Here is a 26,046-nt window from a genome sequence, read left to right on the forward strand (position 1 = left end):
CAGCCTGGCTCCAAGGTGTCCAGACAGCACTTTGACTAAGTCGTTTCCCAGCTCACAGCAATGGAGCTCAGTCCCTGTTATCTTGTCACTTATTCCTGACAACCAGGAATCTGGTTACAGGAAATCTCAGATGACCTCCATGAGCTTCAGCATCTTAGTGTGTGGGGAGTTTTTTTCATAGCACTCATTCAGCAAAGCCCACAGCCTCCAGGGGTGTACTAGATACCAGAGAAAGTTGCCTGCAACTGGAAATTTTTCTCCCGACTGCCAGTTCCTGAATAACCCCTCTGAGGCATTAATATTAATTACACTCTGTCCTATTAGCTCAGGTTTATTATTCACTAGCTCTTACAACTTAAATTAACCTGTTTCTGTTATTCTATATTTTACCATGAGGCTTGTGGCTTGTTACCTACATCTTGCTTCTCCCGTGGCTGCTGGCGTCTCCCTGACTCTGCCTTCTTTTTCCCTTCTTTGCTTGGATTTCCCACCTGGCTCTATACTGTCAGGCTATTGGCCAAATCAGCTTCTTTTATTAACCAATGGTAATAAAACATTCACAGCATACAGAAGGGCATCCCAAATCAGTTCCCTGCTCTTTGTAGAGCCACAGTTGTCGGCAGAGTGAGGCAGAAAATGGGACAGACAGCCATACCAGGGTGACAGGCACAGGAGAGTTGGAATTAAATGAGTTGGCTACTGTTCTTAAGCATGTGAAGTGCTCAGTAAGTGTCCCCTCTTCTGGGAATGTATGAAGGAGCCAATGGGATATTGACAGGGCAAGAAGAGACCTTGGGCAGAGAAAGGGGAAGGCTTTGTGTGGGGAGGAGGTTCAAGCCATGCTGTGTGGGAAAGAGGCTGGGCCTGTTTCTGTGGAAGAGTATGGCCAAGGCATGGGACCACCCTAAACACACCCCTGGTGCTCTTTCTTATCTCACAGTGCTTTCCTCGTCTTTGCCTTTAGGACATCGAGTCACTGATGTCTGAGGGAAATAAGTCTCGAACGGTAGCTGCAACCAACATGAATGAGGAGAGCAGCCGCTCCCATGCTGTGTTCAACATCATCATCACACAGACGCTGTATGACCTGCAGTCTGGGGTGAGAGGCGAGGTGGAACGTCTGGAGGTTGGGGAGCTCAGGGTGGAAGCGGGAAGTGTTCGTGGTTGGATCCAGAGACTGAGAGCTGTGTACTGTCATCCTGCCGTTTGTGCCGCTTACATCGCCAGGTTGTTAGGCCTTCCTTTTACACTGGCATTTTTTAATTGGATTTTTCAGGGCTGGGGATATAGTACGGTTGTTAGAGTATGCATGAAGCCCTGGGTTCAATTCTCCAGTGCTGCACAAAGCCTAGAAGCAGAAAGATCAGAGGTTCAAAGCCATCCTCTACTTCTTGAGACTCTGTCTGGGGAAAAAATGGATTTTGTGTGTAAACATCCTAACTACCCTGATGATTTCGCTGTACAACTTTTTTTAAATTTTTATATTATGTGAATTGGTGTTTTGCCTGCATATATATTTGTGTGAGGGTGTCAGATCTTTGCGTTACAGACAGTTGTTAGCTGCCATGCAGGTGCTGGGAATTGAACCTGGATCCTCTGGAAGAGCAGTCAGTGCTCTTAACCATTGAGCTATCTCTCCAGCTCCCTACTGTACAATTTTTAATTATGTGTTCTTTCTTACTAAAATTTCCCTAAAAGCAATCAGTTTACTTCATGGCTACTGTGGAATATTACGAAAGAAACTACAACATTCTATCTAAAACCCACATCTCAGAAAGGTAGAATTTGACCCAAGATGCAAAGGAGCTTCATTTGCTGGTGTTTCCTTCAAGGTGCATAAACCTCTAACTTGCCACTGTCCTGGACGAAGTCTGGACTTCTGGCTGCCCTGGAGGTTCTGCTAACTGCCCTGTGTATTCAAACCCTTTCTCCCCAGCTGCAGAGCAGAATCTTAGATTTCTGCACCATTTTAACTTTTGACTTTAGGGGCTCAGGAGATGACTTAGAGGGTAAACCCCAAGCCACACAAGCACGGGGGACAGAGTTTGGACCCCTGTAACCCACATCAAGTCCCACATGGTGGTGCACATCTGTGATCCCAGCACTCCTAGATTGAAATCAGAGAGAGCAGAGATGGGAGAATCCCAGAAGCCTATGGACCAGCTAGCCTGGACCACTGCAGCTAACAAAGGAGATCCTGCCTCAGCGAGGCGGAATACAGGTGTACCACACATACATGGCTTTCCTAGGAAGTGATTTCCTGAGTGGCACACCCACGACTCATAGCCTGAGTGCTTCATGGTGTTGTGGATCTCAGTGTTGATAAATACGTCAGTACTCATGTGTCTCTCCTTCATGTCTGCTGATTCTCTTATTCCCCTGCCATTAGAACTCGGGGGAGAAAGTCAGTAAGGTGAGCCTGGTCGACCTGGCGGGGAGCGAGAGAGTGTCGAAGACAGGAGCTGCGGGTGAGCGTCTGAAAGAAGGCAGCAACATTAACAAGTAAGGTGACTGGAACAGTGTGGGTGACTTCAGTCTATTTGCTTTGAGTTTGGAGGATTCACTGCATTATGAGGACCCAGTGGTTCTTAGGCAGAGTGGCTTAGCCTGAGGGAGACCGCCGTTGTTCCAGTGCGAGACATGTGTTGAAGTCAAGTCACGTGGTATAGCCCAGCCACACCCCTGCCAAGTGGTACAACGCCTATGTGTATCATCACGTGGACAGCTGGTCCCCAGCTCAGGGTGGCTGTAGTAACAGTTACTTTTATTGTCACTTTGATTGTAACTGACTAAGGTAACTGAAGGGAGGGAACAGCATATGTGGGCTCACAGTGAAAAGTCCTTCGTGGCGGAAAGCATGGGGACAGGAGTTGTCCCCTGGCTGTGGCTATGGGACCTGGCTCTCTATGGGATGGGTGGATCAGGATGAGTGGACGAGAGGCAGAATGCTGCTGTAAATCCCCAGAGGTTCACCTCCTAAAGGGTCACCCAGCACCACCAGCTAAGGATCAAACGTTCAACCACCTTCAAACCCAAATAGTGGTTGAACTTAGGATTTTCCAGGTTTTCTGGGACAACACAGTCTGATTCTGTACCTCCAGGCTGAGGTAGATTGATGACAAGCCACAACTCGCTGGACAGACATATCCAACCCTTGACAGTGTGCTGGGTTGCTAAGCTGGGATGCTGGTTAGGGCAGGTGTGTTAACTGAATTCTTGACTCGGTGTGTCTGACTGAGGATAGCTTTATCTGGAGCTAACCCCATTTAATTCAGGGAGCACCTACAATACAGTCTTGGGTAAACTTCAAGCCACAGTGGTATCGGACAGACCATATCACAGAAAACCGTACCTGAGATTCCTTTGTAAAGCTGATGCTGTTTATGTATGAGGATGTAGATGAGTCTGATGGTTATTGAGTAAATACTACCCTGGAGTCTCCATATGTGTGTGTGGGGTGTGTGTGTGTGTGTTGCTTTGCAAAGTCTGAGAGATAGGAGACAGGTTGGAGTTTTCCAGAGAAACAAGAAGGAACTTGGGAAGGAAGAACTCAGTCTACAGGATCCCACTGGCTCATGCCATGAGAAAGCACGCAGGAGGAAGTCCTCTCCAAATTGACGGGGAAGAGGTTTTATATCCAGAAGTATGTTCAAGGGCCAGGCTGCCCAGGGTTCATTCTGCATTCACTATTTAGTAGATATATGTATCATGACCAAATGCCTTAGCTACTCTGCCTCATTTTCCTCGTCTTAAAAGGGGAGGCTGAATAATAAAGTAATTGTAGCTGCTTCCTCGGACTGTCAAAGAGTAAATGCGATCATGTATTTAGAACAATGCCTGGTGTGTGGTTTGTACTGAATAAATACTCATTACATCAGTGCTGTTTTCTAATTAGCATAATTGCTATTATTATTCTAAGTTCTACAGAAAATAGTATGTAGCTGGTCTCTCTTCCTGCTGATGAACTATAATTTGAGGTCTTGTCCTGAACAGAACGTGACAGGCAGAAACGTGTTCAGGAGCGTGTTCCTGCAGCTTCACACTTTAGCGTCACACTGGCACTGAAAGTGAGAAAAGCGAGATCAACACGGACGGCTGCACACACTGGGAGAGTCTCCCCATCTTAGGGGTTCACCACCCCGTCATCCTGTCTGTGCCTCTGAGAAGGAGGGGCTTCGACGTGTTTCATGACAAGGGATTGCAAGAGGCCGGGATGGCCCTGCATCTTTTCTTCCCAAGAGCCCAGAAAAGGGTGGGAAAACAGAAAGGAGTAGGGTGGTGTGTGTGTGTGTGTGTGTGTGTGTGTGTGTGTAGGTGTGTGTGTGTGTGTATGTATGTGTGTGTGGGTGACCTGGACGGGCCCCCCAGCAGAGGGTCCCCTGGAGTTGATATTATGAGCAGTTGTGAGCCACCATGTGGGTGCTAGGAATTCAGTCCTGCAGCCAGTGTCTTGACCTGAGCCATCTCTTTAGCCCTAACCCACCACCAGCATTATAAGATGGGTTTTGTGTCTTCATTGCGCTGATGAGCAAACCCAGGCAGACAGTAGTCAAGTAGTTAACCTGAGGTCACTGACCCCTAGATGTGGTTCCTGGAGGTAGCTGTGGGAACGCTCCAGAGGCTGGCTGTTGTCAGCCTAGAAGAGGCTGATTCTTGGCTTCTAGCATGGATTCAAATGATGCCCCCTCCTATTTAGATACTATGCTGTTTAGAAGTCCTGACTGTATTGAACTGGATTACTCTGGGGCCACGTGGTAACAGTCTAGATTCCCTAGCAACTTTTGTATTACGACCTAGGAGTTTTCTTAGCAGCCAACTCTTTCCCTGACTTACACACCAAGGTCCCTGACCAATAGAGGGTGTAGGTCTTCCTGCCCCTTTGTGGGGTGAGGCCTCCGTTTTCACTGTTCTCTGTGGCTTTCAGAGTGCAGGGCCCAAAACTGGTCCTTTTGTGTCTGTTGATACAGCAGGGAGCTTAAAGACTTGTAACCTGATGTTGTTTACCTAAATGAAATGTTGTCATCTAAATGAAAGTCCATCAGACGTGAGTCATGCATGGACTCTGTGGCCATCCCCGCAGTGGATGCTGGGAGTGCAGAAGGACTTGAAACACCATGGTAGTCAGAATAATACCAAATTGCTGCACACTGTGAATTCTAAAACCTATGTGTGTGTTACAAGGCAAAGGGGTTTTGCAGGTGTAATGACTTTGAGAAATAGAGATTATCCAGGCGGGTCCTATGAGTCCAGGGCTCTTTCCACATGAAAGACGGATGCGAGCAAGTGAGCCCGAGACCAGCAAGGGGTAGGAGAAGGGACTGTGAGTCAGGAATGAGGGTGGCCTGTGAAAGGAAGGAGAAAATGGAGGCTCCCTCGGAATGTAGACCCACCTTCCCCTTGGCTTTAGTTCAGTGGTCCACAGTCTGAGTTTCTGACCTCCAAAGCTGTAATGCTTTGTGCGTTTAAGCCGTGACATCTATGGTAATATGTGATAGCAGGATGGTGACCCTAGAGGGAGCCTCTGGGTTAGGAGAGAAAGGGCATCACTGCTCCAGAAGCAGAAGGAAGTCTTGATTTGACTAAGCCAAAACAAGATCACCCCGCTCTTATGATTTAGCCTCCAGACTATTACTCTAGATTTTTTCTACATCGATCATCTTTACTTACTCATATCCTGGATATTTTCATATTTATTATGGAGACTGTCCAAGATTACTTCCCAGGGGTCCTGTAGTGTGTATATAACAAACACACAATTCTCAAAGACTCCATTCCAAGACACACGTGCACTCCAGGATCTCAGATACAAACGTGAGGACACATTTTAGCACATGCGTGGTGATGAGACGCTGTCTAGAACACAGGCTGGGTACCTGGCCTTGTGAGGTAGCGCAGGAATAGCTTTGGAGCTGTTGTGTTGGGACGTAGATTGTCACGGAAACGTGAAGAACAGTGAGAAGCCAGCGGAGGCCAGTGACAGCTGGGGGTGGGGCCAAAATGGGCCTCCCCAAAAAGACCCCGCAATTCCCTGGTTATTCAGACCGGCTATGTGACCTTCCCTCAGTTTCCTCCTCTGTAAAACGTGGCTACGGAAGCTGTCAGTCAGGTGTACGTACTGTGAACATTCAGCCAGCGGTTTTCCCTAAGGTGCTTACAACAGTGGCTGGCACACAGGAAGCCGAGCGTGTGCTAACAATGTTTAATATGATGAAACATATTAATAGTCCCACAAATGGCTTTCTAAGCTTCATGATCAGTGACTAGCCGGATGCTAACGCTAAAGAAATCGCTGATGTGCTTCCTGAATGCGCTCTCAGCCTCTCGCTCAGCTTCTTCATACGCAGCATTAATGATCCTCTTAAGAAGGCCTGTCAGCAGCCTCACCAGGACATCAGTGTCCGCTAATGGGCTTCACCCCTCCCAAAGCTCCTGAGTGCTTTAAAGTGCAGTGCATGGCGCTCCTTTTGTTTGAGGAATGAAGGCACTAAGGCACCGGGTGGCGGCGCTGCTCAGGGATGAGAGGGATGTAGTTCATCTGTATACATTCTTCCCGGGGTGCCAGGGTGAGAAGTTGTCCACCAGAATGCCAGGCTGCAACTCCACCTGTCCAGCGAAGGTGGGACGGTGGAGCCATTTCCCCGCCACTGGGCTCGGGCAGCCTCAGTTTCTCCACAGACTGTTTGAGTTCATGGAGCGCCCTTCCTAAGGCTTCCCCACAGACTCCTACCATGGTTTCCTTACATTCTCAACCTTGACTACTCTCTAGGTGGCAGTAGTGGCCACTCTCGGCATACATCATGTGCAAGATGCCTGGATTGCTCCCCAATTCTGCAAAACTATATAATGATGATGATAACTGTTCACTTTTTCCTCTTGGATACTTTACCTGGTTCATGTTCATTTTCTTTTCTTTTTTTTTTTTTTTTTTTGGTTTTTCGAGACAGGGTTTCTCTGTGGCTTTGGGGCCTGTCTGTCCTGGCACTAGCTCATGTTCATTTTCTTATGGGAGGGCCGAGCCACAGGCCAGCTGCCCAGGAGTTCGAGCCTTCTCCTGACTGCCTGTCCTCTTACTGACTCCTTAGAATGATGGTTGCATAGTCTATGTTGCGGTCCTACGTTGCTTCCCATGTAGATTTAAGAGGACTGGCTTCTGTGATGGCTCGCAGTTGGTCACTGTCAATGTCAAAGTGGACAGTGTGAGTGGAACCTGGCATCAGGGAAGGTGGGCGTGGCCACTTTCTCTCACTGCTCTGGGCTTCCCTCTCCCGGGCAGATTCCTGGAATGACCGTTCAAGTTCTACAGGACTCTTCGTCTTCAGGCCCTTGTTTCCAGAAAAAGTTTGCAAAGCTTTTTAACTTTCTTTTTCTTTATTCTTTGTGTCTTTCACATCATGCATCTCCTTCCCATTCATTTCCTGGTTTCCTATCTACCCTCTGCTCTGGCGCGCGCGCGCACACACACACACACACACACACACACACACACACACACACACACACAAAGTAAAAGAAAATTTAAGAAAATAAAAGGGAAAATCCCGTTATGGAAGCTGTAGTGTGACACGGTGAGTCACCTTTGCAAAACTTTTTGACCTACCCTTCTACTGAACTTCTTAGCAGCTCCTGGGCCGGGTGCTCTGCTGATGCTGCGAGCTGTCTCAACTGCCTTTCCACTCATATTGAGCTTGTATAAGAAAATCCCGAGGACTCTCCTTGCTGCGGCGACCTGAGCGCAGAGTCTGAGCTGCGGTGGAGCTAGTCATGGCTGGGCAAGCTTTCAGAGTTCCTCCCACTCTTTGACAGAGGATTGATTGAAAGGAGTGCCGCCAAAACTGTGACCAAAGGTGGCATTAGGCTTCCAGAAGAGTCTCAAGGAAAAGCATTGCAAGCAACAGTAGTAGCTGTGGGATCAGGCATGAAAGGAAAGGGTGGAGAGGTTCAACCTGTAGGGGTGAAAGCTGGAGACACAGTTCTCCTCCAAGAATATGGAGGCACCAATTCTAGACGGCAAGATTGTTTCTTATGTAGAGAGGATGACATTCTCGGAAAGTCTGTGGACTGAGATCACGGTTGAAATGGTGTCACATGAAGTTGCCCATTTCGCTGACATTCTGAACTATTCCTCGTGTAAATAATGTCCGAGCCTCCCTTTTATAATAAACTGATGCTGCCTACACCCATGACATCCATCGTCTCTGCAGTTTAGTTTTGCTGTACTGTTATAAACACTTCCAAATAAAATAATATAAATTAAAAAAAAATTCTCTCCAATTTGCTTTTTGTCTAACATCATTTCCAAGGCATAAAACTCAAATTCTTTTCTTCATCCATTATATTTTACTATGGCAACTTTTGTTCTGCTTTTGATCCTCCCTAGTTTGTTTTGTCTTTTAAAAATTTTTTTAATTTATTTATGTGTCTGTGTCTGTGCATGGCCCTGTGAGTGCAGTTGCCCCAGAGGCCAAAAGAGGGCGTAGTTATGAGTCTCCTACCATGGATGCTAGAATTCTAGTGGCAGATTCTTTGCAGGAGAGCAAGCGCTTAGCTACTGAGTGATCTCTCTAGCCCCTATTTGTCTTCTTTTGTATCCCAACTTCTCTATTATTATTCTGGTAGGTTTTTAATTCTAAGTACTTTTACAAGGTTTGAGAGGAGACTGTGGGTAGAACTCCAGTAGAACAGCTCAGGAGGCCACCAAAGAACCCAATGAACACAAAGCCAGGGCTGTTTATAAATGGTCCCCCAACCTCAGGTTCTTCCCTCCTCTGCAGTCAGCCCCTCCCACTTCCGATCCTGCTAAAGAACTGTAAGAGATCTAAAGATTAGGAGTTTCCTAACAGCAGACTAGGGGACAGGTGGGATTAAAAAGAACTCTGAAATAAGTGTTCAACTTCTGACATTGAGCAACACCTGCTGCCCCTGTCCCCGTCCCCACGACTGCCTTTCACTGCCAGCTTAAGACAGCGCTCTCTCAACCACTGCACAAGTTAAGCATCAAAGCACAGAAGTGTTTCTAAGAAAGCAGCTTGTATCGAATGGCCAGGAAAGCTTGTCAAGTACAGGTGGCTGAGTCCTGCTGGAGTCATCCTTCCACGGGGTGGGGTAGGGCCTGAGAGTCGTGTTTCTGACAAGTTCCCAAAGATGGCGATGGTCAAGGTCCTAGGACTGTGCTTTGTTAATGATGAATCTAGACAGCTCAGCATGGTGTCCAAGAATGTGGATGTCCTTGGGTATTGTCTCGAAATTGTGTGTGTGAGAAAGAGGTGTGTGTGTGTGTGTGTGTGTGAGAGAGAGAGAGAGAGAGAGAGAGAGAGAGAGACCCTGAGAGACCTTTGATGCAGTAGTTCTGTGCGAAGGCTTCTGCAATTTCCTTAAAAGCCCTCGAGTTTTACCCATGCTCCTCTGAGTCTGAAAGCGAGGCCTGATGCTGTCCTCTGCTTGCACAGGTCAGCTTTTGAGAAGCTGTGGTGACCCTGTGCTGAATCCTGTCCCCAGCTTTAAACACTAAGTTACAGGGGGTGTCTGCAAGAGCAGAGAGGCCTGAATGGTACAAAGTTGACCTGAAGCTTAAGTAATCCAGACCTTAATATTTGGAGTGAATTAGTACTTTCTAGTATGATTTTATAATTGCATGTTTAAAATGTACGTTTTATAAAGTCTGCAGTGAAGCATACTATTTTCTTATAGAAATTCTAAATTAATTATTTTATGTTAATAGGTTACCCTTTTCTTTGTTTTGGGCTTCCGGGAAAATTATTGCAGACATCGCTGACTGTCGACTTGCTCGCTCTGCGTATTTTATTCTCGTTTTCTAGAAAGATTGTTATTGTACGAAAACAAGCTCGCCACAAAGCTTAGTTTCCTTCTTTTTGTGGCAGATCGCTTACAACCTTGGGATTGGTTATATCATCGCTTGCCGACCAGGCCGCTGGCAAAGGCAAAAACAAATTCGTGCCTTATCGAGATTCCGTTCTCACTTGGCTTCTTAAGGTACGTTGTTGACTTGGGGTCGTTTTTTGTCTAAACCTCGCTGTTTCCGACGTGAAGCTGTGAAAGGACCGTGCAGAGCTACCGAAGCACACACAGCACCGTCACCCTAGTTCTTAGTGACACGCCAAGAACATGATTTTGTAGGGAGGGCTCACCAGGTAAGATCGTTTGCTTGAGTACGCATGAGAACCCGAGTTCAAATCCCCAGCACAGAGAAGTGACAGAGAAAAACATCCGACATCTTTTTCTTTTATCTTCATGTTCATGCCCATGCACACACACATGTACACACGTGCTACACAACAGCATACATACACAGACTAACACTACTTATTGTTTTTATTCTATTATAGTGACATTTGTCAGGTATTGTTTATTGTTATAAATATAACAGGCCATGTTTCATCTTCTTATAAAATTATATGAAAAATACTAACACATTTTCACATTGCATTTTGTTTTTCACCAAGAACAAAGTCACATGTGGATATTTCCTCTTTGGTCACGTCTATCTGAAATCCTTTACAGGACAACTTAGGAGGGAACAGCCAGACCTCCATGATAGCCACCATCAGCCCGGCAGCGGACAATTACGAGGAGACGCTGTCCACACTGAGATACGCAGACCGAGCTAAGAGGATCGTGAACCACGCTGTAGTGAATGAGGACCCCAATGCTAAAGTCATCCGGGAACTGCGAGAGGAAGTGGAGAAACTGAGAGAGCAGCTCTCACAGGCTGAGGTAATGTCAGTCTGCCGTGCCCAGTTCCTGAAGTCCCCTGACTGGGGTGTCTGGTGGCTGAGGGCTCTGTGGTTCACCCTTTCAGTGTGTGCAGGCGTCTGCTCTGAGCTGAGAAGCATTGTGAAGAACCACATAACTCACACCAGTTCTTGCCCTAGCCGTCTTCCGGCAGAAGGGAAGTGAGGTCATTCCTGTCACTACCTAATTGTTGGCTTCAGCCCTTCACTTGGCCCTTGAACTTCCAGTGGGAAATCCTAAGAACAGTGTGTGTGTTTAATTGACGCTGTAGATTTGTTTCCGTGAGACTTTCATAGATGTTGGGTCTCCTTTCCTTAGTCTTAGAGCCTGGGTCTTGTGGATGGGCGCCAGTCTGCATATGGTCCTAACTGGCTACTGTAGCTATGGGATATTTATGGATGACATTATTGATTTCTGCCTTACTGACAGATAAATCTGCTTAAATAACCTTTTTCCTACTTAGATATTTCAGAGATAAACTTTAGCTTTTTATTTTCAGTCTTTTTGCTTAAAGAGAAACATGATGTCCTCTTCCGTTTACTTTGATTAGCAGAATTCCAAGGCCCACGCTGACAGTGCGTGACTTAATCCTTTCTGAAAGTCTATACTTGTTGAGGGAGAGCATATGGCTGCTGAGATGTAGCCCATAGCTGCATAGAACATGCATAGAGCTGCATAGAAAATGCATAGAGCTGCACACAGAATGTGCAGGGCCCTGTGTTCAAACTCCAATACCACAGGCAAGGGTACCATTCCATATGTACCGTATATAATGTTGGAAAGATTTTGAAAGCTGGTGTCTCTGGTCTTGTTTTTAAAGGCCATGAAGGCCCCGGAGCTGAAGGAGAAGCTTGAAGAATCTGAGAAACTGATAAAGGAGCTAACAGTGACATGGGAAGAGAAGCTGAGGAAAACGGAAGAGATCGCACAGGTGGGCTGATGAGGTAGCCTGAAACACTAAGGCCTCCTTCCCCTGGTGCCCGCTGGACAGACGCCTGCCTCCTCCAAAACCATCCGGGGCCCCGTTCTCTCTGCCGAGCTCATTTTAAAGCCCCAACTTCACATCTCCCACCAGTCTGCTTATGGTCCTGTGCTGCTGGAATACTCTGTTGAATAAGCGAGACTGGGGCAGGGGGAGGGGCGTGTCATTTCTGTCCCTCATATGACCAAAGGTCCACATTGTGATTCCATGTTTTTCTTTAGATCGCTCGGCAGAGTAGGGCATTGGAAACACTGATTAGCAGAAACTCGTAAGACATACAACGCAATAGGTTTTCACCATTTGACTCTGTGTGCTTCTTAGAAGATTCTATATGAACATTTAGTAGCACAGACCTTGTGACAAGGGGTAATACAGCAGGAGTGTGTGTTTGGGGTCACTCCACACTGCATTGCATGGGCATTTTAGTTCCACTAACACTGTCCCCAGATCTCACTACCATGTGTTTTCATGAAAAAAAGGACTTTGTTGTATTAGCTCTTGTGTTCCCAGCCATAGATCAGTACCCACCACGCTCTAAACTATCGTTAAGTCTTACATGGACAGGTGGACTCAAAGCCCGTGACGACAGGGTCTCTACCTGTGCTTCCATCTCCTACAGCTTCCCTCATTTGCTAGGAGTTCTTGGCTCCTGAAATTATCCTCTCTGCCCAGAATCTGGTTCCTTTCCTGTGACCACTCCTCAAGCAACTGCCCTTGCTTCTTGCTATGAAAATTCATCTAATGCTCCAAGAATTGTCCCACACATATTCGCTGCCCCTCCTCGGAAAGCATGCAGCCCTCTGCAGCCCTCCATGGCACACCGCTATTCTTTCGCATTCTAGTTATGTGGGCTTGTCCTTTTCCCCAGACACTGTGTGTGATTCACGCTGGGTGCCCTATGACAGTGTCATGTCCTAGGCGCTTAGCAAACTTAGTCGAGCCAAGTAGAATGTGTCACCTCTTTGGCACTGTCCCCAGAAACGGTGACTTATTCTTTCCGTGGATGCATCTTGTGAATCGAACAACAGAGTGTCTCTGCTTTTGTCTGTTTCCATGCCCAGGAGAGACAGCGGCAGCTGGAGAGCATGGGCATCTCCCTGGAGACCTCTGGGATCAAGGTAGGGGATGACAAGTGCTACCTTGTCAACCTGAATGCGGACCCCGCCCTCAACGAGCTTCTGGTTTACTATTTAAAGGTGAGTATGTCTGATCGGCAGACCCCTGCCATCCCGCATCATCCCAGCAGAACCCGGATGCCTGGTCTCATGCTTTTGCTTTTTGTACCCAGCTTCACCCTGAGTAGAAAGACCATGGACAGTGCAATCCCACATCACCGATCACCAAAAATAACTTTTGTTTCGCCTTGAATACAGGCTGCAGAGGGACACAAATGGACAACTCAGGGCACACCTATTGGAGGAGGTCCCACCTATAGGGTGACAGAGTTCCGAGGTGTTTGGGGGTCTAAGAGGTCATAGAGAGTCTTCATTATAACACTAAGGAGCTCTCAAGACCCACACAAGCCTAGAGAGACCCTAGGCTAGATTCAAGAGCGGAGCTCTTCCAAGTCTGCCTTAGCTCTGACCCCATGATCAGGAAAGGACTTTCATCCTATGATCCTTCATTTAAGGCCTTTTAGCATTGGTCCCATGGCTTCGGTGTGCACTGACCATGCTGGGGACATCTCTGCAGTAGGTTTCCAAATACCCTGGGGTTAGATCCCATGCACATTCTTTGAAAGTATCAAGGACTCCAGTGCATGTTTGTGTGCCTAGGTTATAGCCATCGGTTTGGACGGTGTTTAGATTGGGGGCGCTGGAGCACAGACACACAGCTATTAGCTTTCAGAGCTGCCTCACCACTGACCAGGTGCCTGCCAAAGCCCTGCCATTCATGCATGATAAAATGCAAAATCTGGGACAAATGACACTTGATGTTTTTCCTAAAGTAGTTTTTAAAAATTATTTATTACTTTATTTTATGTCCATTGGTGTTTTGCCTACATGTACATTTGTGTGAGGGTGCCAGAACCCCTGGAACTGGAGTTACAGACAGTTGTGAGCTGCAGTGTAGGTGCTGGGAATTGAACCCAGGTCATCTGGAAGAGCAGTCAGCGTTCTTAACCTCTGAGCTACCCCTCCAGTCCCCTAAAGTATTTGGACCTCATGAGTCTCCAGAAATGTCAGAGAGAGGCCAAGGGTTCTTTGGCTACATTTGTAGAACTACTGGCCAATTTTATTAAGCAAGAAATGGGACATCCAAGCCAGGTGTGGTAGCACATGCCTATAACCTCAGTATGTGCGAGGCATAGGCCAGAAGGATTGGGAGTTTAAACTCAATCTCCAGTACATAACAAGTTCAAGGCCACCCTGGCCTATAAGGGACCCTATCCTAAAGGGAAGGGAAGGGACAGAGAGATAGTTGAAATAGGATACTTGATTGCATTCGTGCAAGGTGCCCCAACTGACAAAGGGAATTCAGTGGCCCATCAAAACACATTTAACTATAACATACACACAGAGAGTGTGCATGTTATGGTAGTTTATTTATATGCCAGAAGAGGGCATTGGGTCCCATTATAGATATTTATGAGCTACCATGTGGTTTCTGAGAATTGAACTCAAAACCTTTGGAAGAGCAGCTAGTGCTCTTAGCAGCTGAGCCATCTCTCCAGCCCCCTGTTATGGTAGTTGAATATTAAAATGATGGTCAAGGATTGGGTGCCTGGAGTCTTCTTAAATTTATTTGACTTGTTTTTATTTATGGGTATATATGTATGCCTGCTTGTCTCTGTGTGTACAACATGCATGTAGTGCCCACAGAGGCCAGAAGAGGATATCAGATCCCCAGAACTGGAGTCACAGGTAGTTGTAAGCCACCATATGGGTTCTGGGAACCAAAGCCACATCTTCAAGAACACCTTGGTAAGGATTTTGATCCCCTGGGAGTATATAATATGCAGTGGAGAATGAACTAGAATTGAAGCAGGGAACCTCAGTCTCCTATGATCTTTTTCCTTCCACTTTTTTCAGAGGTAAAAATGTGGTACAGCTAGCCCTTGACCTACCGAGGCTCCATGAGTTAGCTTGGGATCCGTTATTTAGGGAGAGCGAATTGTTTCTGATCCTGGCTTGTAAACCCAGGATCTTGTGTGTGGAAGGCAAGCACTGTGCTACAGAAATGTATCCCCAACCACAGACATCTTCATTTGAAAGACCTAGCGTTGCGTTTTCTCCATTGCATACAGAAGTAATGCCACAGTGATTAAATAATTTGTAGAGCAATATAGGAAGGTGCTCTGTGAATGAGCAGGGGTACACAGCAACTAAGTCTCCAAAGAGATTCTAAGACTCAAGATCTTTAAAACTACATAGATTTGTACATCATATAACCACAGGCTTCACCACTGTATGTAATGCTGACATTAGAAATGTTGACAAGTGTGTATCTGTCTTGTCTGTGCAAACACACATGCACACACACGTCAAGATTAATGTCATGTCTTCATCAATTACTTTCTGCCTTAGTTTTTGGAATGGGGTGAAAACACTGAGTCCAAAGCCTACTGATCAGCTATACAAACTGGCTGCAAAGCCCCAGGGAATCCCTTCTCTGCCTCCTCAACATCAGGATGGAAGGCAAAACCACCATGTCTGACTTTTTGTATAGATAGATACTGGGGTCATCTTTACCAACTGAGCCATGTCCCCAGCCCTAAGGTGGGAAGGAAGGATGCTGAGGTAAAATTTACTACAAGACTGCCTTTTAGTGGTTCTGAAATGGAGTCCTTTTAAAAAGAATCCAGTCAAATAGGTTAAATAAATAATATTGTCTTAGTTTTGTTAAAAAAAAAAAGAGGGCAAGAGAAAGGAAAGGAAGGAAGGAAAGAAAGAGAAAAAGAAAGGAGGAGAGAAAGAGAAATAGAGGCTTAGGATGAAATGTCATGCTGGTACCCACTCAAATAGTAAAAATTCAATCTAGAATTAGAATTCAATGTCTGCTATAGCTATGTCCAATTTTCTTATGTTTTAAAATGATAATCATTGTTGATACAGGAGCTAGTTTTGATAGGGTTTTAAACATTTTTTTTTCTTTGGTGCTCTTGTTTGATTGGTTTTGGTTTTGGGGTTTTTTTGAGGTTTTTTTGAGACAGGGTTTCTCTGTGTAGCCCTGGCTGTCCTAGAACTCTGTAGACCAGGCTGGCCTTGAGCTCAGAGATCTGCCTACCTCTGCCTCCTGAATGCTGGGATTAAAGGTGTGCACTACCACTGCCCAGCTGAATTTAAACATTTTTAAAAAGTTGTTTCTAGGTAAGATTTTAGCTTAAGAAAATTATTACTGCATCCATCCATCCATCCACCTACCTGCCATCCTACCAATCTATTTATCTATCTGTGGAGGGCATGCACTTGCCACAGCATATGAATGGACTCAGAGTACTATTTTTCTTCCACCATACAGGTCTTGGAGACTGAACTCAGATTATCAGACTTGGTGATGGATGCCTTTATCCTCTGAGCCATCACACTGACCAATGTTTTGCCTTCTGATGCTCAAGATGTCCTCCTGTGCCGTTCATTTCATACAGTCCTTGATTTATTCCGGTTGCTTGTGACCATTTCTGGTTGAGTGCCTTGTGAACTTGGTTTCCTCTCTTCAATTCTGCATTCCAGGATCACACCCGCGTGGGTGCAGATACCTCTCAGGACATCCAGCTCTTTGGGATCGGGATTCAGCCCGAGCACTGTGAGATCGACATCGCCGAAGATGGAGACATCACTCTCACGCCAAAAGAAAATGCAAGGTATGAGCCGCCCGTGGAGGCGCCAGCCTCTCCCTTTTCTTGCTTCAGTTACAGCAAAGTTAAGGATAAGCCGGGTATCCTAGAGGGTTTGCTTTCTGTTTACGAGGGTGTGTTAGTTACTGTTTTCATTGCTTAACCAAATATACCTGGAAGGAAGCATTTATTTCGGTTCACAGTTTGAAAGGGTACAGTTCATGTGGCTAGGAAGTCATGGTGGCAGGCAGGGCTTTTTGTTTGTTTGTTTTTGTTTGTTTGTTTGTTTGTTTGCTTGCTTGTTTTTGTTTTTCGAGACAGGGTTTCTCTGTGGCTTTAGAGCCTGTCCTAGAACTAGCTCTGTAGACCAGGCTGGTCTCGAACTCACAGAGATCCGCCTGCCTCTGCCTCCGGAGTGCTGGGATTAAAGGCATGCGCCACCATCGCCCGGCTTCAGGCAGGGTTCTTGAGAGTGACCGCGAGAGCACTAAGCAGCTGGCACCATCTGACATCAGGAAGTAGAGAGCACCAGATGTGTCCAGACACAGGGTAGCTTTATCTCCTAAGATCTGCCCCCAGGGACCCACTTCCTCCAGTGAGGCTTCACCTCCCACATTCCTCAACTTTAGGATACAGCACCACCCACTGGAGATCTGCTGTTCTAGAACAGGAGCCTGTGGGGTCTGTTCATATTCTAGTGATAGCAGTATAGAACTTTGAGGAGTAATAGTGTTGTCTTAGTTAGGGTTTTTACTGCTGTGAAGAGACACCATAACCACATCAACTTTTACAAAGAAAACATTTAATCGAGGTGGCCGCTTACAGTTTCAGAGGTTCAGTCAGTTATCAGTATGACGGCGTGCAGGCAGATGTCCCTGGAGCTGCGAGTCCTACATCTTGCAGGCAACAGGAAGTCAACTGACAGTCACGCTGAGGGAAACTTGAGCAAAAAAAACCTCATAGTCCTCTCCCACAGTGACAGTCTTCCTCCAACAAGGCCATATACCTCCGTATAGTACCACTCCTTTTGGGGGCCATTTTCTTTCAAACCACCACCAGCATGTCTTAGGGTTTCTTTTCTTTTCTTTTTTTTTTTTTTTTGTGTGTGGTTTTTCGAGACAGGGTTTCTCTATGTTTTTGGAGCCTGTCCTGGAACTAGCTCTTGTAGACCAGGCTGGTCTTGAACTCACAGAGATCCGCCTGCCTCTGCCTCCTGAGTCCTGGGATTAAAGGCGTGCGCCACCACCACCCGGCGTCTTAGGGTTTCTGTTGCTGTGAAGAGATACCATAAACCATAGCAACTCTTATAAAGAAAAACATTTTATTGGCTGACTACAGTTCAGAGGTTCAAACCATTATCATTATGGTGAACCATGGTGGCGTTCAGGCAGACAAGGTGCTTGAGAGTGGCTGAGAGTTCTACATCTTGGGTAGGAATAGGATGTGATCAGAGACACTGGGTGGTGTCTTGTGCATAGGCGACCTCAAAACCCGCCTCCACGGTGACACACTTCCTCCAACAAGGCCATACCCACTCCAACCAAGCCACACCTTCTAATAGTGCCACTCCCTTTGGGGACCATATTCTATCAAACCATCATATGGCTTTTGTTTTGTTTTGTTTGGTTGTTTGTTTGAGACAGTCTATTGTTCAGTACTGCGTACACCAGGCTAGCCCACCTGGGACCATCCAGGGATTCTGTCTCTACCTTCTTTGTCTCCATGGGAATGATAAGATGACAGATGTGTTGCTATCCCCAGCTTTATATGATTCTGAGAATCTGATTTCAGGTCCTCACGCAAGCTTTACCCAATGAGCTGTCTCCCCAGCTGCATTTTGTAAATGTCTGTTAACCATCCTGTAGGGCTGTTTTATATCTTCATCAGAAACCCAGAGTTGGGCCTCATTCTTAGGGGCATAGGCAGACCCTTCCTGACTCATGACCGAGACTGGGTTTCTGTTACTCCTTCTTCAATGGTTTCCCAGAGTACACTCATTAGGAGAACAGTCCCCATTACTTCTTTGAATTTTGGGACTACTGTCTTCCATCCACCTAACATCTTCCTTTGTGTCCCTTCAGGTCGTGTGTAAATGGCACTCTCGTCTGCAGTACCACCCAGCTATGGCACGGTGACAGAATCTTATGGGGAAATAACCACTTTTTTAGGTATCCGCTTCGTGTTCTCTGATATTTCCATTTGCCTTCTTTTCTGTTGTCTATTTAAGTATAAATCAAACTGATTTTATCTAATGATGAAAACCCGCACAGAATTAATTTACCTAAGAGGAAACGGCGGGACTGGTTGAGAGACTTTGAGAAAGATGCAGGTCCGGCAGAGCATGACCTGGATGCTGCAAGCGAGGCCTCCTCGGAACCAGACTACAACTACGAGTTCGCACAGATGGAGGTCATCATGAAAACCCTCAGCAGCAATGGTAAGATGCTCTCTCGGGCAGCAGCAGATCTTACAGGGGCCCACAGGGGATACGCAGTGTCTCCCCAAAGTTTAGACACATAAAGCGAATAATTCCTTCCAGAGGCCAGCAGCAAGGAGCAGCAGCGTCAAGACAGCTCAGGGAACTCGGGTAGAACCAGAGAGTTTGCAGATTCCCCCTCTTTGGGGAATCTCTTGTTCTCAAGCCAATCGCAATAGCATTTCCATGGTCTCAGTATTTATGAAATGGGTTTGACAGACCTTTTTTTTTTAATCAAATTTTCCATCATTGATCTTGTCATTTTCTGGAAGAGTGATAAAGGTCCCCCAGGAAAATACAGATCCAGAATTCTCATGGATATGAAAGGTAATATTTACTATCAACTCAGGTGGGAATTATACTTCTGAAGAGGCTTACTTGCCAGGTACACTCAAGCACCTTTGATAAAGATGACGCTTGAAGTGAAATGTTCCCAGGCTCTTTGCCTTACACCCTCTCCGCCTCCCTCACCCCCACTTCCTGTGCCAGGCTCACTCTTGCCAGTGTTAGTATCACCTGTGAAGAGCGATGCCTCCCTCCTCCACCAGTTCCCCTAAGTGGCGCTTCCCTCTGAGGCACCCATGCATCCTCTGTCATGGTGCAGATGACCTGATGGCCTTGGCGTCCTCAGAATTCCATCTCCTGCTAGGTGGCTTTCCGACCGTAAGCCTGTCTGCCTGGTGGTCCTCCCCGTGGTGGTCCTACTTGAAGATCCTCTTCCCCCTCCTGTGGTTTCAGACGAAGCTGGCTCACCAACGCTGGGACAGAGGTTCTTAATTGCTGCCTTAGCATGTGGGATCCTGGCTGGCTTTCAGCGGGACCGCTGAGGGACGTTGCTTGCTGTGAGCTTTGGCAAACTCTAACAGGCAGTATTGGGATGAAGCGAAGGTTTTTCTGCCTGACCAAAGTGCTTCTTGATCATGACTGAGGTTCTCCCAACCATATTCCAGCTCTGTTACCGCCCAGCTGTCCTTTTCCCTACACGCCCAGCAGCACAGGAAAATGTCCTTGGTGTTGCTGCATCTGTTACTAATGGCCTCATTACTGCAGGGAGCATGGCAGTTCGGGGCAGGGGTGCTTCCAAACATAGCCTCCACCATTTCAGTGATCACCTAGAATCTCTAGTGTAAGAACTGACCTAAAACCCAGCTCATTTGGATGGAAATGTAAAAGAGGAGCTGGGAAAATGGCTCACCAAGGGCTTGCTGTGCAGGCATGAGGACCAGTGTTCAGGTTCACAGAGCCCATAAGAAAGCTGGGCGGAAATGGCAGCCCATCCGTCACCTAGTATGTGGGAGGTGGAAACCGGACTAGCCGACATGGTGGGCCCTGGGTTTGAATGAGAGACCTTGCGTTAATATATGAAGTAGCAAGCCATACAGGAAGATACTTGATGTCAGCCTTAAGTTTCTACATGCATGTACACATATGCACCCCCACACACACATTTGAACATTCATATACACATGTACACATTCATACATATACAAAAAAAGGTTTGTTTTTTTTTAGCCAGGTGGTAGTGGCACACACCTTTAATCCCAGCACTCAGGAGGTAGAGTCAGGCAGATCTCTGTGAGTTCGAGGCCAGCCTGATCTGCCCAGCCAAGGCTACATAGAGAAACCCTGACTCAAAAAACAAAACAAAACAAAATGTAAGTAAAAGAAAGTCTAGCTATGGACAATGACATGTTTTTCTCAAGGGCTCAAAATAGAAATCAAACACTAATCTCTTTTCCCAATTTCTTCTGTAGCTAGCTCTAAAATTAGGAGTATTTAGGGACTGGTTAGAAGGTCGTGAGGTAGTTTCTAACATCTAAGATTAGAGACTTCTCCCCCATCCCCAAAGGCAGACGTCCCTTCTAGCCCAGTGTGAGTCATTTCCAATGCTGTTTCTAATGCCCGCTCCTAACACCCTGTCCTTTCTCTCCCCCAGGGCCCCTGTCCTGTCTCTCCCCCAGCACCCCTTCCTGTTCATTCCCCCATCACCCCCCCCCAAAAAACAAAAAAACCGACTCTTTGGTACCCTGGCCTTAGACACCAGATGCACTGAATTTTGAAATGGTTCTCTTGAGAAGAGGAAAATGAAGTGGCAGTGTAGCTCAGTGGTAGAGTGATTGCCTAGCATTGCCCGAGGCCCTGGCTTCCATTCTCAGAAGCAGGGAGAGAAGACAAGAAGCGCGGGGTGGGGGTAGGGGGTGTCCTGGGCCAGATCATAGACAGGTTACCTTGCTAACTGGATCCATTTTATTTTAAAACACATTGGGGGTGCATCAGAGGCAGGTCCAGCAGGATAGGGGAGCGTCTCTGTAGACCCAAGATACTATCTGATGGCATTCTTAGATTTGGGGTTGGTGGGAGCTAGTGATCTATTAAGTTAATGATTGGGTAAAGGTTTATCTATTAGTCACAGGGTGTTCGTTCAGACACAGAGGTTGGCAAGGAATGGCTGATCCAGAGGACTAGAACTCACCCAACTGCAGCATTCCAATCTCTCCACAGACCTGAAATTCTGATCAGCCTCTGTAGATGCAGTTGCTTTCCAAGCATTTTCTTTCATAGCACCCCCTGCTGGTCAAGTTCCACATTGCGTGCATGCGGGAGTACATTTACGTATTAATTATAATGTCCCTTGTAGTTAGAAATCTCATTCTGAGGATCTGATATAAATGAGACTGAGTAGTGGGCAGGATAGCAGTCTTCAGGAGAGAGGAAAAGTCATTAAGAAGAAATTTCTGGATCATTAAAAAGCTATTAGCTATATTAGAACCTCTTTTAAAAGAGGCTGGGTAGTGTAGCAAAGGCATCAGACTGATTGATAGGCGAGAGGAATATTGTCAGACATTCCCGCAGGCTTGGGAGATAGCTCAGTCAGTAGTTTCCTGATAAAGACCTAAGTTCAGTCTCTAGCACCCACATTAAACAAATAAGCAAAAACAACACTCCAAAAGCTAGGGGGAGTGACATGGACCTGTATTCCCAGCCCTGGAGAGGCGAGGGGGGGGGGGGCGGGATCCTGGGACTGGATGAACTTCCAGTCTAGAGTAACTGGTGAGCCCCAGGCTAGTGAGAAACCCTGTTTCAAAACACAGGGTATGGGGCAGGGGGCTGATAAGGTGTCTCAGCAGGTCAGGGTGCTTGGTAACAAGCCTGACAGTCTGAATTTGGTCCCCCAGAACATACATGACATAAGGAAAAAGCCACCTCCTCCACACACATGTCACAATATGAATGCATGTGCACACACTAAATAAATCCATGTTTTTAAAGGTGATTTACCTCTGGCCTTCACATGTACATATCGTACAGGCATTCCCACATACAAATATGTTTACATACACACACATAGATACATATATATGTATATAAAACCAAAATAAACTTGAAAAATAAACAAAAGAAAAACAAGAGAGAACTATGTTCCCATAGTGGTGATCAGAAGTAAAACAGCCTAGCCCCTGAGCAGGACTGTGTGTGACGAGGAGGTGACCTGGGAGTCCTGCTTAGGGGGCCCAGGTGCAGGGCTGAGTTGCTCTCCTTCTGTATTTGCATCTTTGTCTGTGGCACCCAGAGAGCCTGTGTCACTGTGGCTCCTGGTGCTGTTTTAAGCAGCCTCAGTCGCTCGGCCTCCATGTTGACAAGGAACCTGGCTTGAGATCCTGCAGCATCAGCCAGCAGGGTCACGTGTGTTTCTGCAGCATAAAAAGCTGAGATGTGGATAGATATATTCTTCAGGACCTAGGCAGTAGAAGTCAATGACACAGTTCCTGCTTAGCATGAATAAGACCCTACATTCGATCCCTAGTATGTCTTTCAGTATCTCTTCACAAAACGCAGTAAAAAACAATTTCTCAGTGATAAATCTGCTGTTGCTTTGAAGAAGCAACGGATTTAGTGAAATACAGTTGTATGTTTTGAAGACTTTGTTCTTTGATGAGTGCTGATACGGAGTGATTCTCGGGCTAAGAGCATCGCATCAAGACATATTTATCAAGTTGATGTCTGATCCTCGTTGACATTGAGCTTCTAATCTAAGCTCAGTACATGGTGCTGTCCTTGGTTGTCATTGAACCTTGGTCATCTGTGTGATTTTTCTGAACCCCAGTTTCCTCTACATTAAAATGGAGATGACACCCACCACAGGGAAGGGAAGGGGCTGCAGGTTTCTTTGGAGGTCATGCTTGCAGTCAGTTTGGTCCCTGCTCTTGAGATGCAGCCAGTAAAGTCACATTGGCATGGTAGCTGTCGTTTTCATTAAAACAACTTACAGCATCTTGCAATTATACGAAGCTGCTCGTTTTTGCTGTGTTAACTTTATTCTTAAGGCTCGTGTGTTCTCTCCTCTTACATGCTAATGTAGAAAGCATATTGTCTGTGTTTATTGCATAAACGGGTGGGGTATTTTGGAAGAGTCTCTGAATAGCCATGATCAGGTGATTACAAAACTCCTGAATCACCACCGACCAGATTCTTTCTGGAAACTGAGACAACTGGATGGGAATACAGCCCAGGTTATCAGGGAATCACAGGCAAATGTGTCAACATACAAGAAGGAATCTACATCCCACACCAGTCTAAAGATGCGTCTCCCCGCGGTCCCGTGGACTTCTGGAAGATGCTCACTGTGGTGGGCAGTCCTCCCCTGCACCGTGTGGCTGTCAGCATACTGATTCTTTGCAGGCTACTCATTTGTGTTGTGACTTTACTCAAGGGCCATTGTCTGGATCTGGCATGCAGCTCATTGGTCATCACCACATTGGTGCCCTGTCCAGTCAATTTGTTCCTCAGAGTCAGGTCCCACACACACCACAGCCATCCATGGAGGTGCCAAGGCTCCATTGTTGATATGTCTGTACCTGCTTGCCCAATTGCAAGTTTTAGATTCCTGGAGCACTAAATTGCCAAACACATGCTTTTCTTTTACTTTTCTTTTTTTATGAAAGTTAATTGCCCTTTTAGGAATTAACACCTGAGAAATTGCCATGTCATATACCTAATCAATATTTTCAAATGTATGTTATGATTATTTCCTCTCCATCAAGAGAAGGGAGGTTTGTGGTGAGGTTTTGTCACACACAAAAACCATGTTACATGAGTGTGGAAGGCATGTGCTGTAAAAATCAACTTGTGCAAGCTCCTAGCCGTGTGCTGTCTTGGATAACACAATGGTTTCACATCCAGTTCCTCCCCATTAAATACCAGGAAGTTTGTGATACACACAGCTAGACATGAGGATGCGCTCATCCCATGGAAGAAGGTAACAGTGAAGGTTTGTAATTAGCAGTTAGCTGAAGTGTTATCCAAAAGCAAGCCAGGATGATTTCCACTGTGAGCTCTCAGGCTCCACAGAGAGCACAGGACCAGGCTAGATCAGGTCTGAGGCAGGAGATTTCTTGCTGAGAGTAGCCCTGACTGGAACCGGTGTGGACTCCTGTCTTTAACAGCTCCTTCTAACCCTTTGCCTCTTCTCTCTTCTCACCAGATCCAGTTCAGAATGTGGTTCAGGTCCTGGAGAAGCAGTACCTGGAAGAGAAGAGGACTGCCCTGGAGGAGCAGCGGCTCATGTATGAACGCGAGCTGGAGCAGCTACGCCAGCAGCTCTCCCCCGAGAGGCAGCCGCCGAGCAGTGCCTCCGACCGCCTGGCTTACAGCAGCCAGACAGCCCAGCAGAAGGTGACCCAGTGGGCTGAGGAGAGGTAAGGATGGGGCCAGACCCTGAGTGAGGAATGGGGGCTGTAGAACTGGAGAGGCCTGTGGAGGGAGGACATGCCTGGAAAAAGGAGACTGAAGGCCCAGTTCTAGTTCGGCCATTGGTGTTTCATCTAAGAGTTATGTCCCAATAATGTCACAGTAATGTCAGCCACCATAGACCACCCCCTCCCCAGATCTCTAATCCTTCAGTACAGATAGTGCCAAAGTAGAAGACTTAGATTGGCGGGTCTTGAGATTGCAGAAGTTTGGATGATTATTTAACAACAGCAGTTGAATGTGCAGACAGAATGTAGGGAGATTTTTTTTTTTCCTTTTAGAAGGTTTTGGTGCTCGGAGCCATGCTTTCCCCATGCTAATCATGTCCACTGCCCCTGAGAACACCCCCAACCCCAGGCTGTATCTGGGTGGCTTGGCAGGAACAAAGCAGAGAAGAGCAGGGAGTGTTTGGAAGCATGTGAGCAAGCTGTCTAATTGAGTCTGGAAGTGACTTATAGAGGAGGCGAAAGAATTCAATCTGTAAGCGTTAGACTGGGCATGAGCAAGACAACAACCCAGCACACGTGAGAGATGGCAACCTGGGATGCTTTGGGTTTGTCCTCTGACAGAAGCAGTTCCCCTGCTAGACTTGAACCCAGGAGTGGCCTAAGGAAGGCAGGTGTTTATAAGGACTATCGTATAGCAACTGGATCTTAATAATAAATAGATAGATAGATAGATGGTGGCTAGATGGAGGGTGGATGGGTGAATGGGTGGGTGGGTGGATGTATGGATGAAAAAAAATGAAGGAATGGAAGTGAAGAGGAATGAAAGATTGTGGCCACCCTGACTGTCGTGGAACGGATTGTTATAGAGCAGGCTGGCCTTGAACTCACAGAGTTCTGCCTGCCTCTGCTTGAGCGGTGCCTGGGTGTTTGTTGGTTTGTTGCTTTGTCTAATATCAATCCTCAACCCCTCAGTTTTGTCCCCAGCAGTGGTTCTCAGTGTCCTTCTCTCTGTGGACAGGAGGGAAAACTTCCTAAAAGGGGTGCTGCTGCTGTGGATGGAGTTTGTCACCACTTTGTGACAGGAACGGAACTCTGGTTTACTTTACCTGTGTGTGCTCTCTCTTCTTCAACACCCCAGGGATGAACTGTTCAGGCAGAGCCTGGCCAAGCTTCGAGAGCAGCTGGTGAAAGCGAACACTCTGGTGAGGGAAGCCAACTTCCTAGCTGAGGAAATGAACAAGCTCACTGACTACCAAGTGACTCTTCAGATCCCTGCGGCCAACCTCAGTGCCAACAGGAAGGTAGGCATGGCCCTAGGGGTTGGGAGAGCAGGATGTAGGCTAGTAGATCCTGCAGACTGGAGTCC

The 26,046-nt window shown here is 46.7% G+C and overlaps 1 protein-coding gene and 1 pseudogene across 10 annotated transcripts in view; both read left to right on the forward strand.

Moving 5' to 3' along the window:
• Positions 1 to 26,046, forward strand: part of Kif13a (kinesin family member 13A) — a 181,235-nt gene that overhangs the window by 103,506 nt on the left and 51,683 nt on the right. For 5 of the 10 annotated variants that reach the window (XM_075969741.1, XM_075969743.1, XM_075969744.1 and 2 more), the window contains exons 8-19: positions 965 to 1,099; positions 2,390 to 2,502; positions 9,879 to 9,990; positions 10,519 to 10,731; positions 11,570 to 11,680; positions 12,793 to 12,927; positions 16,405 to 16,535; positions 18,590 to 18,676; positions 18,779 to 18,945; positions 19,634 to 19,753; positions 24,467 to 24,680; positions 25,819 to 25,981. In XM_075969741.1, coding sequence (XP_075825856.1) covers positions 965 to 1,099; positions 2,390 to 2,502; positions 9,879 to 9,990; positions 10,519 to 10,731; positions 11,570 to 11,680; positions 12,793 to 12,927; positions 16,405 to 16,535; positions 18,590 to 18,676; positions 18,779 to 18,945; positions 19,634 to 19,753; positions 24,467 to 24,680; positions 25,819 to 25,981 — 1,701 coding nt within the window. The remainder of the gene's footprint in view (positions 1 to 964; positions 1,100 to 2,389; positions 2,503 to 9,878; positions 9,991 to 10,518; positions 10,732 to 11,569; positions 11,681 to 12,792; positions 12,928 to 16,404; positions 16,536 to 18,589; positions 18,677 to 18,778; positions 18,946 to 19,633; positions 19,754 to 24,466; positions 24,681 to 25,818; positions 25,982 to 26,046) is intronic. The other 5 variants (XM_075969745.1, XM_075969748.1, XM_075969751.1 and 2 more) reach the window with 1 other exon arrangement.
• LOC142848765 (10 kDa heat shock protein, mitochondrial pseudogene) lies at positions 7,762 to 8,083 on the forward strand (annotated as a pseudogene).

Source organism: Microtus pennsylvanicus, chromosome 4, assembly GCF_037038515.1.
Source record: "Microtus pennsylvanicus isolate mMicPen1 chromosome 4, mMicPen1.hap1, whole genome shotgun sequence".
Classification (NCBI taxonomy): domain Eukaryota; kingdom Metazoa; phylum Chordata; class Mammalia; order Rodentia; family Cricetidae; genus Microtus; species Microtus pennsylvanicus.